General features: G+C 43.8%; 1 protein-coding gene across 1 annotated transcript; it reads left to right on the forward strand.

Annotated features, from left to right (window-relative positions):
• Positions 1 to 237: 237 nt before the first annotated feature.
• Positions 238 to 11,236, forward strand: LOC148841212 (urea transporter 2). The gene is given in 10 exon segments (XM_088920816.1): positions 238 to 331; positions 1,333 to 1,414; positions 1,865 to 2,020; positions 2,115 to 2,243; positions 2,841 to 2,907; positions 2,910 to 3,038; positions 3,752 to 3,899; positions 8,773 to 8,856; positions 10,647 to 10,696; positions 11,045 to 11,236. Coding segments are annotated over 10 exon segments (1,131 nt in total).
• Positions 11,237 to 13,842: the final 2,606 nt, after the last annotated feature.

Here is a 13,842-nt window from a genome sequence, read left to right on the forward strand (position 1 = left end):
AGAGAAGGACAGACAGACACCTGCAGGACCAGAGTCTCCAGGACAGAGAGAAGGACCGACAGACACCTGTAGGACCAGAGTCTCCAGAGCAGAGAGAAGGACAGACAGACACCTGCAGGACCAGAGTCTCCAGGACAGAGAGAAGGACAGACAGACACCTGCAGGACCAGAGTCTCCAGGACAGAGAGAAGGACAGACAGACACTGGCAGGACCAGAGTCCCCAGTGCAGAGAAAGGATGTACGCGCCAGACAAACCCCTGACCCAGTTCATCTGCTTCCGATTCCTGTACTCCACAGGGGATATGGCTGAGCTCCGAAAATTCATGGAAGGTCAGGAGTGCAAAAGAATTTGTTATGTGTTTATTTTGTATCAAAAGCTTCTGTGTAATGTTTTTCAATGTAATATCACCAAGAAAGCAGTAATATCACATCACTCTTTGCACTATTTTCCAGTTGGAGAGCTTCCACTAACTGCCAGCTCAGAAACCCTAGATCCTGGCACTGCCAGCTCAGAAACCCTAGATCCTGGCACGGCCAGCTCTGAAACCAGTAGACGCTGGCACTGCTAGCTCAGATCTGGGCACCTCCAGCTGAGAAAATACTATACCGAAATGTTCCAGCATCAGCATCAAATTGTTACAAAAGTACCTATTACTAGTACTGATGATACTGCTAGTACCAGCTATGGCTGGTATTGTTTCTTATACTGCTCCTGGTACTATAACTACTACTGCTAGTAATATTAATACTTCTACTATTTGTACAGATAGTACTGCTGCTGGGACTGTTACTACTACTATTACTACTGCTGGGAGGAATCCAATGCAGTAAAAAGCATGAGAATCCAGTGAAAACTGCAGTCTCCACACAGACAGGTGCCTCAGACCAAAGTCAAGCCCGGATTCAGGAGTTGTGGGGCAGCAATGCTAACCACCATGTCATGCCTTAGCATGAGTATTAAATAAATAAACTCAAGCTGCTAAAGCTACAGCTGTAGGTGACATCCCAGCTCTTCAAACTGACGTTGTTCACAGACTGAGGTGACAAATAGGTTTAAACAAACTTCACAGTGACTCATTTTAGGATAGATTTGTAGTTTCTAAAGGAAGAAGGCCAGAGCAAAATGTCAGTCTCCTAAAATATCTTCTGCTTTAGACTGACAGTACTTTGATTCTTGTGTACTTTTGTGCTTGTAGTACATCAGAAGCACGGGGCCTAATGGCCTCCTCTCAACTGTAGCCTCTCTTGTGTTTTCACTGGAAGGTCCTGGAAATCAAGCCTCTCAGACAGTGTGAGACAGCACTTTCTAACTGTCTGCTCATACTCGCTAGGGACAGCTCGTCTTTCCAGACCTGCCTTCTCCCAGAAGGAGACAGGCAAGGCTGCCGTGCCACGTGCTCAACACGAGGAAGAGTCATGGGAAAGGACACTAGCGAGGGATGGAAGACAAGCTTTGGGGCAGGAGAATGGCATCTGGAATCTGGTTATTCCATTTTCTGATACTGAAGAAAGTTGCGTCTTGTCAAAAATTCCCAAATCTTTGAGCATACAGTATTTTGATGTAAATCAATCATATTTACCCATAGGTGGCAAGAATGTCGCCAATAAATAACCTGTTCAAACGATCACCAGGAAATATTTCATACCTGTCCGTCAGCGGCATTTTCTACTGCGCCTCTGCAGAGCTTGTCATGCCATGAACAGCTGTTTTATTCAGGTCAAGGCTAAATAAAGGAAGCCCCTGCCTAGTTAGGGTGTCATCGTTGTTAATAGAATACCTCTTGTCTCTGACCCTACCAGTGGCACTGTACAGGGCTTCTGTCTCTGTCCTCAGACAATGGTGCTGCATCTGGCAGAATGAAGCCTGCGAGGGGTGTCACAGGTGATCCTGGCCAACAACCCCCTGAGCGGCTGTCTGATCCAGACTGCGCTGGTCCTGCACCGCCCCTGGCAGGCCCTGATGGACACAGAGGTCCTGCTGTCCTCCATGTTCACTGCCCTCATCATCGGCAAGGACAGGTGCTCCTACTGCTGCTATTAACCAGAAGAAGTGATTTCATTAGAAAGTAAGGGAACACAGGAAGGTGTGACAGTACTTCTCTCTGTGCTGCAGTAAGGAGGTGTCTGAGGGGCTCCATGGGTTCAATGGCATGCTGGTGGTGATGCTGATCTGCGTGTTCAGTGCCAGGAAGGACTGGTACTTGTGGCTGCTCCTGCTCTGCTGCCTGGCTGGAGCCATGTGGTGAGAACAGCATCACAGCACAGGGCCTGGAGAGAGGTAGAGAGGGACAGGGGCGTCACTAAACTCAGGGAATGAGAGGGGCAGAGAGGGACCACTGAGGCTGGGGAAGTGGGCAAGTGGGCATTTCATAAAGGGACAGGTAATAGGTTTATTCCATGCTGAAAAGAGAAGAAAGGAAACACAACACTTCGGCTGTGGAGCCTTCTTCAGCCACCCGGAGAATGTTTCGGCTGTGGAGCTTTCTTCAGACACCTTTTCTTTCTTCTCTTTTCAGCATGGAATAAACCTATTACTTGTTCCTTTGCAGCCTACGCATGCTGACGCAGCTATCCACCTGAACTATTTCAGAAAGGGTTTCAGTTAGCTATGCAGAGCTGTGTTGGGTGAGACTAAAATCATGTGAGGGCATTCCTGGAGTTGTTAAATCAAATCCACGCACCTTGATGGAATCTTGTGGGATTGTGGAGGCTTTGTCCTTTAAGGCAACTTTCTTTAAGTGCCGAACACCACAGTTACTTGCCATCTTCCTCAAGAGGCCACAGATTGCAGAGCCAGGGTTTCTAAAATACTCTCTCTCTCTCTCATTTATCCTTCCAGTTCATTCCTGTCCAGTGGTCTGGCCCCTGTGCTGGACCGCTGGGACCTGCCTGTCAGTGTCTTTCCCTTTCCTTCAACATGGTCATCCTGATGTACTTGGCCTGCACTGGCCCCTCCAACCCATACTTCCTGCACAACCTTTCCCTGCCACTGGGGGCGCCAGAGGACACCAACACCACACAGCTGGACATCATCAGAGTGAGACAATCAACGGAGGGGTGGCAGGAGGGAGGGAGAAAGGAGTGGAGAGCAAGTCCTTAGTGGCAAAGTGGACACTGGAGCTTGAAACTAGAAAGAGACAATAGGGACAGGGAAGGGTCATTGAACAGTAGCCAGTGCACAGAGCACATGTCTTCAGGCAATACCAAGAAACCTGTAACCTGTACAGGCTCACACATTGGATGGGAACAGTATCCTGAGGCATTTCAGAGAATCATTCTCAAAATCAACACAAGGCACCACTGAATAGAAGAAAATTATCTGTAATCCAATACTAGCACATTATTCGCACCGCTGTTAAATTGTCCCTTGACAAAAGTATTGACACTGCCGATGTCAGTGATTTGGGTGATCGCCTCTGGGTGCGTGGTGGTTGTTTCAGCACATCTGACTGTTGATGTACAACATCCTCCAGAAGGACTGAACTGCACACATGATGTTTGTCGACTGCAGCTGCTGGTTTGCTCCACAGCATCTCTATAGGGCATGGTTATGTGGTTTATCTTCACAAATTAGGTTGTGATTTTTTTTTAATTTGAAGTCGTCACTGGGTTGCAATTGGTGTCATTATTTGTTGCAGGCCATCCACTTCTCCAACTGAGATTTCCAGTTCCATCTTCATTAATAAATCTTCTTTGAGATCGGACACTGACTCTCTCCTAACATCACTCACTGCTTGTTTTCACCCACAGCTCCTGCAGGGGGTGCCAGTGGGTGTAGGGCAGATCTATGCCTGTGATGGACTGTGGCCATCAGTGATCATTTTGGTGGCTGTCTTCCTGTTCTCTCCATTGGTGTGTGCCCACGCCCTTATGGGCTCCAGTGTGGGCATCCTGGCTGGTAAGGTAGAGTACAGTGCACAAAGCATAATTAGCTGTCATCTAGAGCAGTGGTTCTCAAAATGTGGTCCACAAGCGTGCGCCAGGTGGTCCGTGGGCTGACCTAATCACCTTTCTTAAAGCAAGTGTACGCTGTTTAAGTCAGAGGAAAGAATATTGTATTGTCTGCTATGAAGGGGCTCCCCCTAGGAGCACTGTTAAGAACTGCAAGCAGTAAATAGTGGGAGGAGGGACTTTTGTGTTCGTTGTATGTATTGAGGTTTCACCAGCCATTAAGGGGGTGTGTGTGTCAGTAATGGGGCGAGCACCAGCCTAGTCATAGGCTTGGCTGGCTTGAGGGTCTGCCGAAAGGGCAAAGTTTCCATTCATGCTCCTTGGCTGTACCCTTCTGTTGCCTTTGTGTTTTTGTCCTGTTGCCTTTGTGTTGGCAATGTACTGGCCACTGTGTAGCAGTCTACTGTTGTGAGTGATGCACGGATCAGCTTTTTTTTTGACCCGCACCCGCCCGAAACGATTTAAAATGATAAAAAATACTGACCCGAAGCGGGTCCGAACCCGCTCCATTAGAAACGAACAATATTCGAACATTCACTTGATCAACATTTATTGAAACAGTATATTCAGTTTTAAACAGACTAAAGTAGCCTAGTCTTGTGACTGTAATTTTTGTAAAGTGCTTCACAATCGATGCAGAAAACGTAACCTGTGCTTTTTTCTTCTATTATGCTGACTAGCTCACCAGACTTCTCCCACCTGGCTCTTTTGTGCCTCTCCTTCATTTTTATAAAGTGTTTATAAAGTCACACTTGGTGTTAGTGGTCCACGGACCATAGAATTTTGAGAACCACTGTCTAGAGCACAGAGCACACAATGTAGCAGTCTAGAGTGCAATGCATACAGCATACAGTAGTAGCACAGACACTTGGGCAAAAACAGCTGGAAAAGCTCTGAAAACACTTCCTCTGTTTATAATGTCCTCTATAACATTTCCATTATTTGTGGTAACTTCCTAAATTGACAGCAGACAATTTCACTCTTTATTCTGCAGAAATCAACTTTGTTGACTTTGTGAGGATCATTGAGAATTATGAATATTTGGATTAGGTCTCATAATCTGCTCTGTTCAAGGCTAAAAAGGTTCAGTTCCTTCAGCTTGTCAGTGTAGGACATTCTTTTAAATTGAGGAATGCATCTGGATGCTTTTCTCTGCACTGATTCATAACCAAAACTTGATGACCAAACTTGTACACAGTATTCTAAATAAGGCCAACTTAAAGGGTTATGAAATTTTAACATAACATCTCTTGTTTTAAACTCTACTCTTTTAACTGTAGGTGCCCAGAAGGTGAAAATGATGAGACAATAGAAACACTAAGTCTTGCTCACGAGTAGGCTCTCCTGTTTCAACATTTCCAATTTTGTATTTATAGTTTTATGTTTTTACTACCTGCATGCAAAACCCTGCACATGGCCATATTAAACATAATTTGCCAGGTGCTTGCCCTATCTTCAATTTTATTTAAATATTTCTGAATTTCCTCAACAGTTTCTACAGTGTTTGTTATAGATATCCTTTGATATCATATGTGATAAGAACCTAAACATGTTAGTGAAACAGGACCTTCTCTAAATCCCTGTCCAGAAAAGCGCTATATACAGTAAATGTAGGAATTGTTATTTAAAATCACACCTGTTGACGTCTAGATTGATTTTTAGGAAATGGTTGAACATGTAGTCCTGGAGAAAAAAGCTTTGAAACCCAGCTCACCTGCCTGAATTCCTCTGGCCTCTCAGTCAGTGACTCTTCATTGTGAAAGACACGGGGATGTGAGGGCAGGGTTTCACAGAGCCAGGTCCTGCCCTTGGGCCAGCAGTCAGCTAATTAAGGTAATTATTGCTCCTTTCTTTGGGTGCCTAAAGTGTGAATTAAAGATGCTCAGAAATCCTGATGGATGGTGGGCCTCCAGGACCAGAGTGAAAAATCTCTGCATTCAAGGCTCTATCTGAAAATGAAATGGAGGCAAAGTTGTTCATTACAGTTTTACCCTGTACACCAAGAGCATATTACAAACCAAATTACCCTGTGTCATCTTTCTGTCCCAGCTTGTTTTGTGTTCTAAAAGAACCACTATCTTATTTTTTGTTCGGGTTCAGAATTTGCGATGGATAGATTGGACAATCATGCATTTTGATTTTGATTGACCTTATGATTTTCATTGGCCTAAGTTTAAAAAAGGAAACAAAAAAAGGATTGTACAATTATTAATCAAAATAGTATTTGGTCATTTGATTTCCAACATTAATGTGACACATGCAAGTGCTAGAAGTAGCCGATGTCTCAAATTAAAAAACCAAGACAGAAGATCTGAGAAAAATGTAAAAGCTAATCTTTTGTGCATTACTTCAACACCCCCAAAAATTTGCTTCTTTGGGACATTAGTCTGCAGTATGATACAGGCCTTTGAATCGCAGTCTGTGTCTTGATGTGACTTGGGTCAGGGTCATACTACAGCAAAGAGCCAGGACATCCCAGCAATCCCAGGCATCATCAGTCTCAGGTAGAAACTGGTGGAGGGGCAGCCCACCAGCCCCAGAAGTCCTCAATCTCAGCAAGAGACTGGCATATGGGAAGCCCAGCAATCCCAGAAGTCCTCAGTGTGAGAGAGAGCACGGCTGTGGCTGCTGGAGAAAGCCCAGACAGAGCTGAGTGCCAATGAGTGCGTTCTGCTGCTCTACGGCAGCCTGTCTGTGTGTGGGTGTCTGATGCGTAGGCAGGCTAGGTAAAACGGCAGCAGTGCTCAGTTCACTGTCTCCAGGAAACCATCCCATTGAACCGAGTGGACAACGGAAGGAATGATTCAGGCACGACTCGTGACAAAAACACTTCCGAAAAATAACTGGAGCTTCTACAACATTTTCAAAAAAGAAAATACTACAGGTTAGCTGGATGTGCTTCCTGAATATCTCATAGAGAGCTCTTATTTCAATTAAAAAAGGGAAGTACTGTAGCTGGAAGTAGTGTATCCATTAAATTCTGATTAATTTAAATTCACAAGCACCTGCCCATTTGTGTGGGTGTTATGAAAACAGTTGTCACGCCTTCAATAGGACTTTTAGAGGAAGATACTCAAGTGTGATGATACCCAAACTGTGATGAGTAGGAAACACAGCAACAACATTTACAGTAATGGGATAAAAGCATTTGTGAGACCTTCCCTTTGTAACAGGAAGGGTTCATTCCAATTGACTCTCAAACTCTCTCAAGTGTTTTCTCTCTGCAGCACATGACATTGCTAAGAGCCACAGTAACACTGATCTTGCTGAGTGCCCTTCACTGCAGGGGTCAACAGCAACATTGTTACAGCCTGCACAGCACCCCCTTCTACAGAATAAACAAGAACACACTCAACCAGCAATGCTGCCAAAAGGGTGCTGAGAGAAGCACAGTGCCCACTGCTCTGTCACCTGCTCTGACACCCGGCTCAGTTCTTGTTTGTGAAGGGCTGTAAGGTTTGCTCATAGGTCCTACTGTAGTTAAACCTGCAGCTCACACAAAAATAGGGACAGTGGCAAATACAGAAACAGTGTCAATAACTAATATTTCTACCATGGAGAGGGCAGACACTTGGCAAAATGAAAATCACTGTTGATAAGTGCAGAGGTAGTAGGAACATCACTGTACACATGACACAGGTGATTCTTTGCTGCAGAAAACTGCACAAGAAAGGATTTATTTATAGGGGTTTATATAGATTTGTCTCTGTCCTCATTAAGACAATGTGGGGAAGCAACAAAAAAGCAAACAAAATTCTTTGGTACATTGCAAAGGGTGTAGAAATTAAATACAGGAAAACTAGAAAATTGCAGCTTCAGCTTTTCTCACCATACCACAGAAAAATGATGACATCCTTAGAACGAATTCAAAGAAGAGCTCCTGAACAAGAATGAATTGTGGTCTCAGGAGATTGCCACATACAGTATGGGCAGATTAAGAGAGATAAATCTCTTCAGTCTTGAACAGTGGAGATTAAGAGATTTGATCAGAGGACCTGCTATCCTAAAAGGTGTTGGTAGGGTAGATCAAAAACGACTCAGCACCAAAAGAAAGACATGAGGCCACAACTGAAAATGAGCAATTTATTGTAGGGTTAATTCCTGAAACCCACTTGCTCTTTGACAAAAATGTCTCCCCTTTTATCTTGCAACTGTTATACTGTAGCTCCTGTTATGCTACAATTCAAATAAAAAAAACTATCTAATAGTGCCCCCTGCTGTCCAGATGCTACAAACACACTGGAGGGAATCTGCCTCCAAAGAAAAGGGTTTGAGCTTTCAGGTCATTTGAAGCAGAAGTGCAGGCTAGATCCTAGGAATTGCCCAGGTACCCTCTGATGTTTTAAGAGTAAAATCAAGGCTGCAGAAAAACCACTTGCAGGTCACTGACAGGAAAGATAGAGCACTAGCTGGAGACGGATCAGTAAAGCAAGAGAGCTGTAGAGGGCTGCTCTGGACATTGATGAGCAGAGAGCAGAGACCACAGAGAACAGGGCGCAGAGCATAGGCTGGAGGCTAATCAGTCTCCAGGCCTAGAGAGTCCCTTGTGCTGTGCTGGACCCTGACAGCAAGATCATAGAACACGGGTTGGAGAAAGATCAACAGGGCTCCAAGGCTGAAAAGTCCCCTGGGCTGCATTGCACACTGACAGACACAGACTGCAGAGAGCACAGAGCCCATGCTGGAGACAGACTGCTGGAGAAGCAGGGCTGTAGAATCCCCTAGGCTGCTCTGGACATTGATGAGCAGAGAGCACAGATCAGTAGACTATGAGGGCTGTAGTCCCCTGGGCTGACATGGACACTGTCAATGTGTTTCGTGTCTGTCCTTGGCAGTGCACCACACCTCGCTGTATTCAGGCCTGTCAGGATGCTGGAGCATCCACCTCTTCACTATTGCCAGTGGTAAGATCCTTTCACACAGCATTACAAACCCACACAACGACATGTTCTGGACACAGCTTCAAGCTAAATTGGAGAAGCACCTTGACTTAACCATGTCTTGATCAAAAACCCCACATTTTAAGGGGGGCAGTCAAAGGCATAAAAGATCATTCTGCTTCAAAACTCCATTCAGTGCTTGGAAAAGTATTCATTCCCTCCAATGATGCCCCATGTTCTTGAATGATAAAATATTACTCATTTTTAAGGGAATAGTTTTAAACATAACTTGAATGTCCAAACTGAACACTTTTATGGGGGGAAGAAATGAAATGTCAGCAAAAACTACCAATAAAAATCCAAAACTATAATGTGTTGATTGCTAATTATTCACCTCCGAGTCAGTACTCAGTGGAAGCACATTTGGCAAAAATTCTAGCTGCAAGTCTCTACCAAACTTGCAAACCAGGATGGCACATCTTTTGTAAATTTTCTCAAGCCTTGTTGAACTGAACTCTTCTCCCCTTATCAATGGCCAAAAGATACATTTCCATGCTTTCACTACCCATTTGTAGAAATTGTAACCAGGTGCAGTTAGAATGCACATAGTTTCTACCTCTCTCTGAACTGTCCCACCGACAGCTTAGTCTGAGAAGGCAGCTATTCTATATTGATGTCCGAACATTCTGTTTGCCTTTCCGCATTTCCTCGAAGGTAAAAATGATGTGTCTACATCAAGTACATAAGTATTTCTTGCAAGCAGACTCTTCAAGCCTCACATTTCTCTCCGTTTTCTAGCCATTAACCAAAATCCAAGTACCTGTATTGTATTACCTGGAATTGCTACTGCCTGCAATATAAGAATAGTTTATGAAGAACTGAAATCTAAAATGTAAAATACACTACTCTGTGTGCATTCATTACATTTATTGTTGACAGGTAGGTTAGTGAAGACTTTTAGTCCAAATCTGAGGACTGAGGAGCTCTGGGACCACAGTTAGAGACTCATAGCGCTTGTGTGTCTCTGGGATAGATGGGGCCAGTGATTTGTGAGCAAGTCCCATTAATATGGCAATAAAATGCATTATTTATCATCCTTTAATTTGTTTTCATGCTTGTACAAGTTTCAGAACTCATTAGAGCAACTTTTTGAAAGGGCATTAGTCACTGCAGCGATGGCCCGGGGGAGGCTGTGAGTCAGAGAGATGCTCGCTGTGGGTGTGGAGGGAGACGTAGAGCCTGTCAGAGCAGAAGAGACCTCCCTGAACTGGCAGCCTCCCCTGAGCTTCTGCGCTGCTGCTAACAGAGCTTCTGGGAGGCTCTGCTGTGATTTACACCAGTTTAAAATAGATTATGCTGAGCGCGTTCCGTCAGCCTTGTAAATCTTTATTTCATGTTGAAACATACTCCCAGGAGCCCCGGTCTTGTTAAACGCTGTTGGAATAACACAAGAGGAGGCTGCTCTTGAACTTGTTGCAGGCGAATAAAGTTCATTTAGTGTTGTTCATAAGAGCACCCTAAGCTCTGCATTTCTCTGAAAAAGAGTTACTGTCCATGAAGTGACAGTCTTCAATTTGAACATGACTGAATAAATCGGCAGCTCGCACACAGGCATGTCCTCTCACTTAGTCAGCTCTGTGTGATGTGTAAAATGTCACTTCAGAGGGGTTCTGGCCCACTTTCAACAGGTGCCCTATGCTGAAAGGACTATGCTGTTTAGTTCAGGGCGCTGGAGACATAGACTATATCAGCTTACTTGGACTTGTCCTTAGTCCAAAGCCTCAGCAGCATTCTTATCGTCTTCTGCTTGACAGTTTTCCTCTCAGCCTACAGCGACATCGCCCTGAGCAACCTTCTGGGAAAAGTGAGTATACGCCACACTGTCCAATCACTCATCCTATTTGTGTCTGTGTATCTTTGTGTCTGTGTATCACTGTGTCCTTTTATGAGCCTGTGTCTCTCTGTGTCTCTGTGTCCCTGTGTCCTGTTCTGTTCTGAGAATGTGTCTCTGTTTCTCTTTGTCCTGTTATGAGCCTGTGTGTCTCTGTTTCTCTATGTCCCTGTGTCCTGTTCTGAGAATGTGAGTCTCTGTGTCCCCGAGTATTGTTCTGGGACTGTGTATCTCTGTGTCCCTGTGTTTCTGTGTCCCCGTATCCTTTTCTGGTTCAGTGTGTCTCTGTGCCTGTGCAAGAGCCTGCCCTCTGTAACAGAGTCTGCCTGTGGTGTGCTGGGTTTCAGTGGCTGCAGTTGGGGTGCCACCCTGACGACGACACTGATGCTCCTACTGACTGGCCAAAACCTGGCTTCCTACTGCCTCCCTCTGGTCCACGTCTCATCCCCAGAGCAGACCCTGCGCACACTTAGCCACTGGACCACCAGCGACACTTACAGCACTGAGGTGTAGAGACTTAGACCCAGAACAGCACATTGAGGCACTCAGCCAAGAGCTCCTGGGGGGGTTTCAGTACAATACCTGCTCAGAAGCTTGTGTACTGCAGCTGCTGAGCCAGCGTTGGTGTCACGCTGGATTAAAGTGTTTGCCTCATGATTAAATGGAATACAATCATTTATTTGGAAACTTTATTACTCACTTTCTTTAGCACTTAGGCTGAATTTTAAGCAAAAAGATGACTAGATGACTCTTCAAACGTGTTTCTTCTTTATGAGTTCACAGCTGTTGGAATTAACAATTAGGGAGGAAATGACACAAACTTGCCATGTTTGTCACATGTTCTATTGAGAAAGGAAACACGGGCACTCAAAATCAGGAAAGGAACTGATATTATAATTATTTAATGCTCTAAACTCAACAATTAGTAAAGCCTGTCTCTGCTATTACACCATTTACACAGAAGAATATTTCCATGAATAATTCAACTGGGTTGCAAGAGTCTGGAAAAAGCCGTACAGCAGTGTTGTTAAAACCGATATTCTGGTTTCTTCCAAGGAATGGCTGGATAAGATCTCTAGATCAATAAGCTAAATACGAAATGGGCTAGACCATCAAATGCCCCTATCCTTGTTTGTATTCATCTGCAACTCTCTATAACAATGACTTCTTCTATTCTTATATCCAGCAATCTAAAAAAGCAAATACCAGCTCAGCAAAGAACATCAATTATTAGAAGATAGCATATTATAACTGAAAAGAAAAAAGAATTAAGCAATTATCTTCATGAACCAATGGTAAGATTGAATGGTTTTATTTTAATTAGAATTCATATATTCAATTTGTTCTTCTTTAAAATTAATCTTGATTTGTTAAATGACCACAATTTCTCTTCACCTATTTTTTCTTTAAGCAAACAATTTTTCTCCAAAGACGCGTCCTTGTTTTAATGATGTCTATGAGGCTCTCCGTGACTCTGTGTGCGTTTCTTTGTGTCTATCTGTGTCTGGTCTTCTTCAATTCTGTATAATTTACATAATTTATGTAAGAACAAGGATGCAGTTGTTCAGAATCCATCCCAATAAGATGAACCTCTCTTGCAACAGACAGATCAATGATCAGTCTGGTAACTGAAGCAACAAAGACGCTAAAGGCACTGAGATAAGATATGAGGGGGAAGCAGGAATCCCCAACATTGTTCCTATAGGACCCCAAAGCAGTTATTCTTAGGAGTCACCTGTATCTAAATATTGGAAAAACCTATAAACTATTGATCTGATTGAAGACTGAAGGGCTGACAGACATCATTCTCTAAATTACATATTTTTATGAAAATAAGTCTGCAGAATAGGTCTCAAAAGGCTTGCCGAGTCTTTGGAAATTGGTGATGGTTTGAAAAGCCTACAGAACTGAGGACCTGTGGAACTCCAGCTCTGAAACAACCAAGGTCTTTCTCGGGAAAGTGCCCTGTAAAAGTGGAAGTGTGGTTCAACGGATACTCAGTGTGTCTGAAGACACTGCAGCGCACATACTGTACACCTTGTCTAACCCCCTGGAAGCACCGTCCATGACACTGAGCTGACTTTGAGCCACACAATACATGACAATAGCAAGGTGAAAAAAGATACATTCATGTCAATCGGAAAATGTAAAGACACACATACATATATTTTTCTAAATGCATATTCTGATGCTAATAAAATTAAATATCTGCCATCCTGGATAAGACATTCAAACAATGAACATAGAAAGTGGGTGTAAAGCCTTGATTTCTGAGTGTTGGTTTGGGGTGAATTGCTTGTGTAGGGACGTTACTGACCAGGACCCAGATAAATGACAAACTCAGCCCACCTGAACCAGTACTCTGGTCACCAGTGCCCTTCCTGTCCAGCATTGAAAATGCATGCGAGTCGTATTCTGCCGACTGAGCAGCCCTGTCCAGAGTGCTGGAGTGTGAGCTGAGAGTGAGCTGCAATGTACTGTAAGAACTGGTTTAACTGGGTTTTAAGTCTGTGAATGAATGTTAAAAAGAACCAGACTGTGTCCATCTGTAAAGTGCAAATGAAGGCCCTTAACATGCCAGTACCTTAAAATGAGAAAAGCCTGCAGATTAAGTCCCAAATGAAATCAAACACGTGCCTCATCTGCCAGTCTTAAAACTCTAAAATGCCACTGAGTGATGGTCACATGACTCCCAGCACAGCTTGAGATGGAATGGTTCCTCATTTTTAATTTTCCATTTAACTGAAAGTAATTAACACATGAATTATTAAACCTTTGCTAAGGCAAATATTGGCATTTAAAGACTGTGCACCAGTGTGAATGATGAACACTGTCACTATTACTGAAGTCTATATCAGACTTAGTTCAGTCTGACAGATTCACTAGGAGCCCAAAATACAAAGGCAATTTTCATATTTATTTGCATCTTTTTTAGTGTTTTATCTCCTGTGAGTAGAACTGTGCATATTTCATGATCCGTTTCTTTAAACAGGAATTTAATGTGCAATGCTCACTGCACGACCCCTAATCATTAATCATTTACTACCCTGGAGCCTGATCTCCTCAGATCTTAGAAGCTGAACTAGGCTGAGACTGGTCAATACTTGGATGGAGATCTC

This window comes from Atractosteus spatula, chromosome 1 (assembly GCF_055471065.1).
Source record: "Atractosteus spatula isolate fAtrSpa1 chromosome 1, fAtrSpa1.hap1, whole genome shotgun sequence".
Lineage (NCBI taxonomy): Eukaryota > Metazoa > Chordata > Actinopteri > Semionotiformes > Lepisosteidae > Atractosteus > Atractosteus spatula.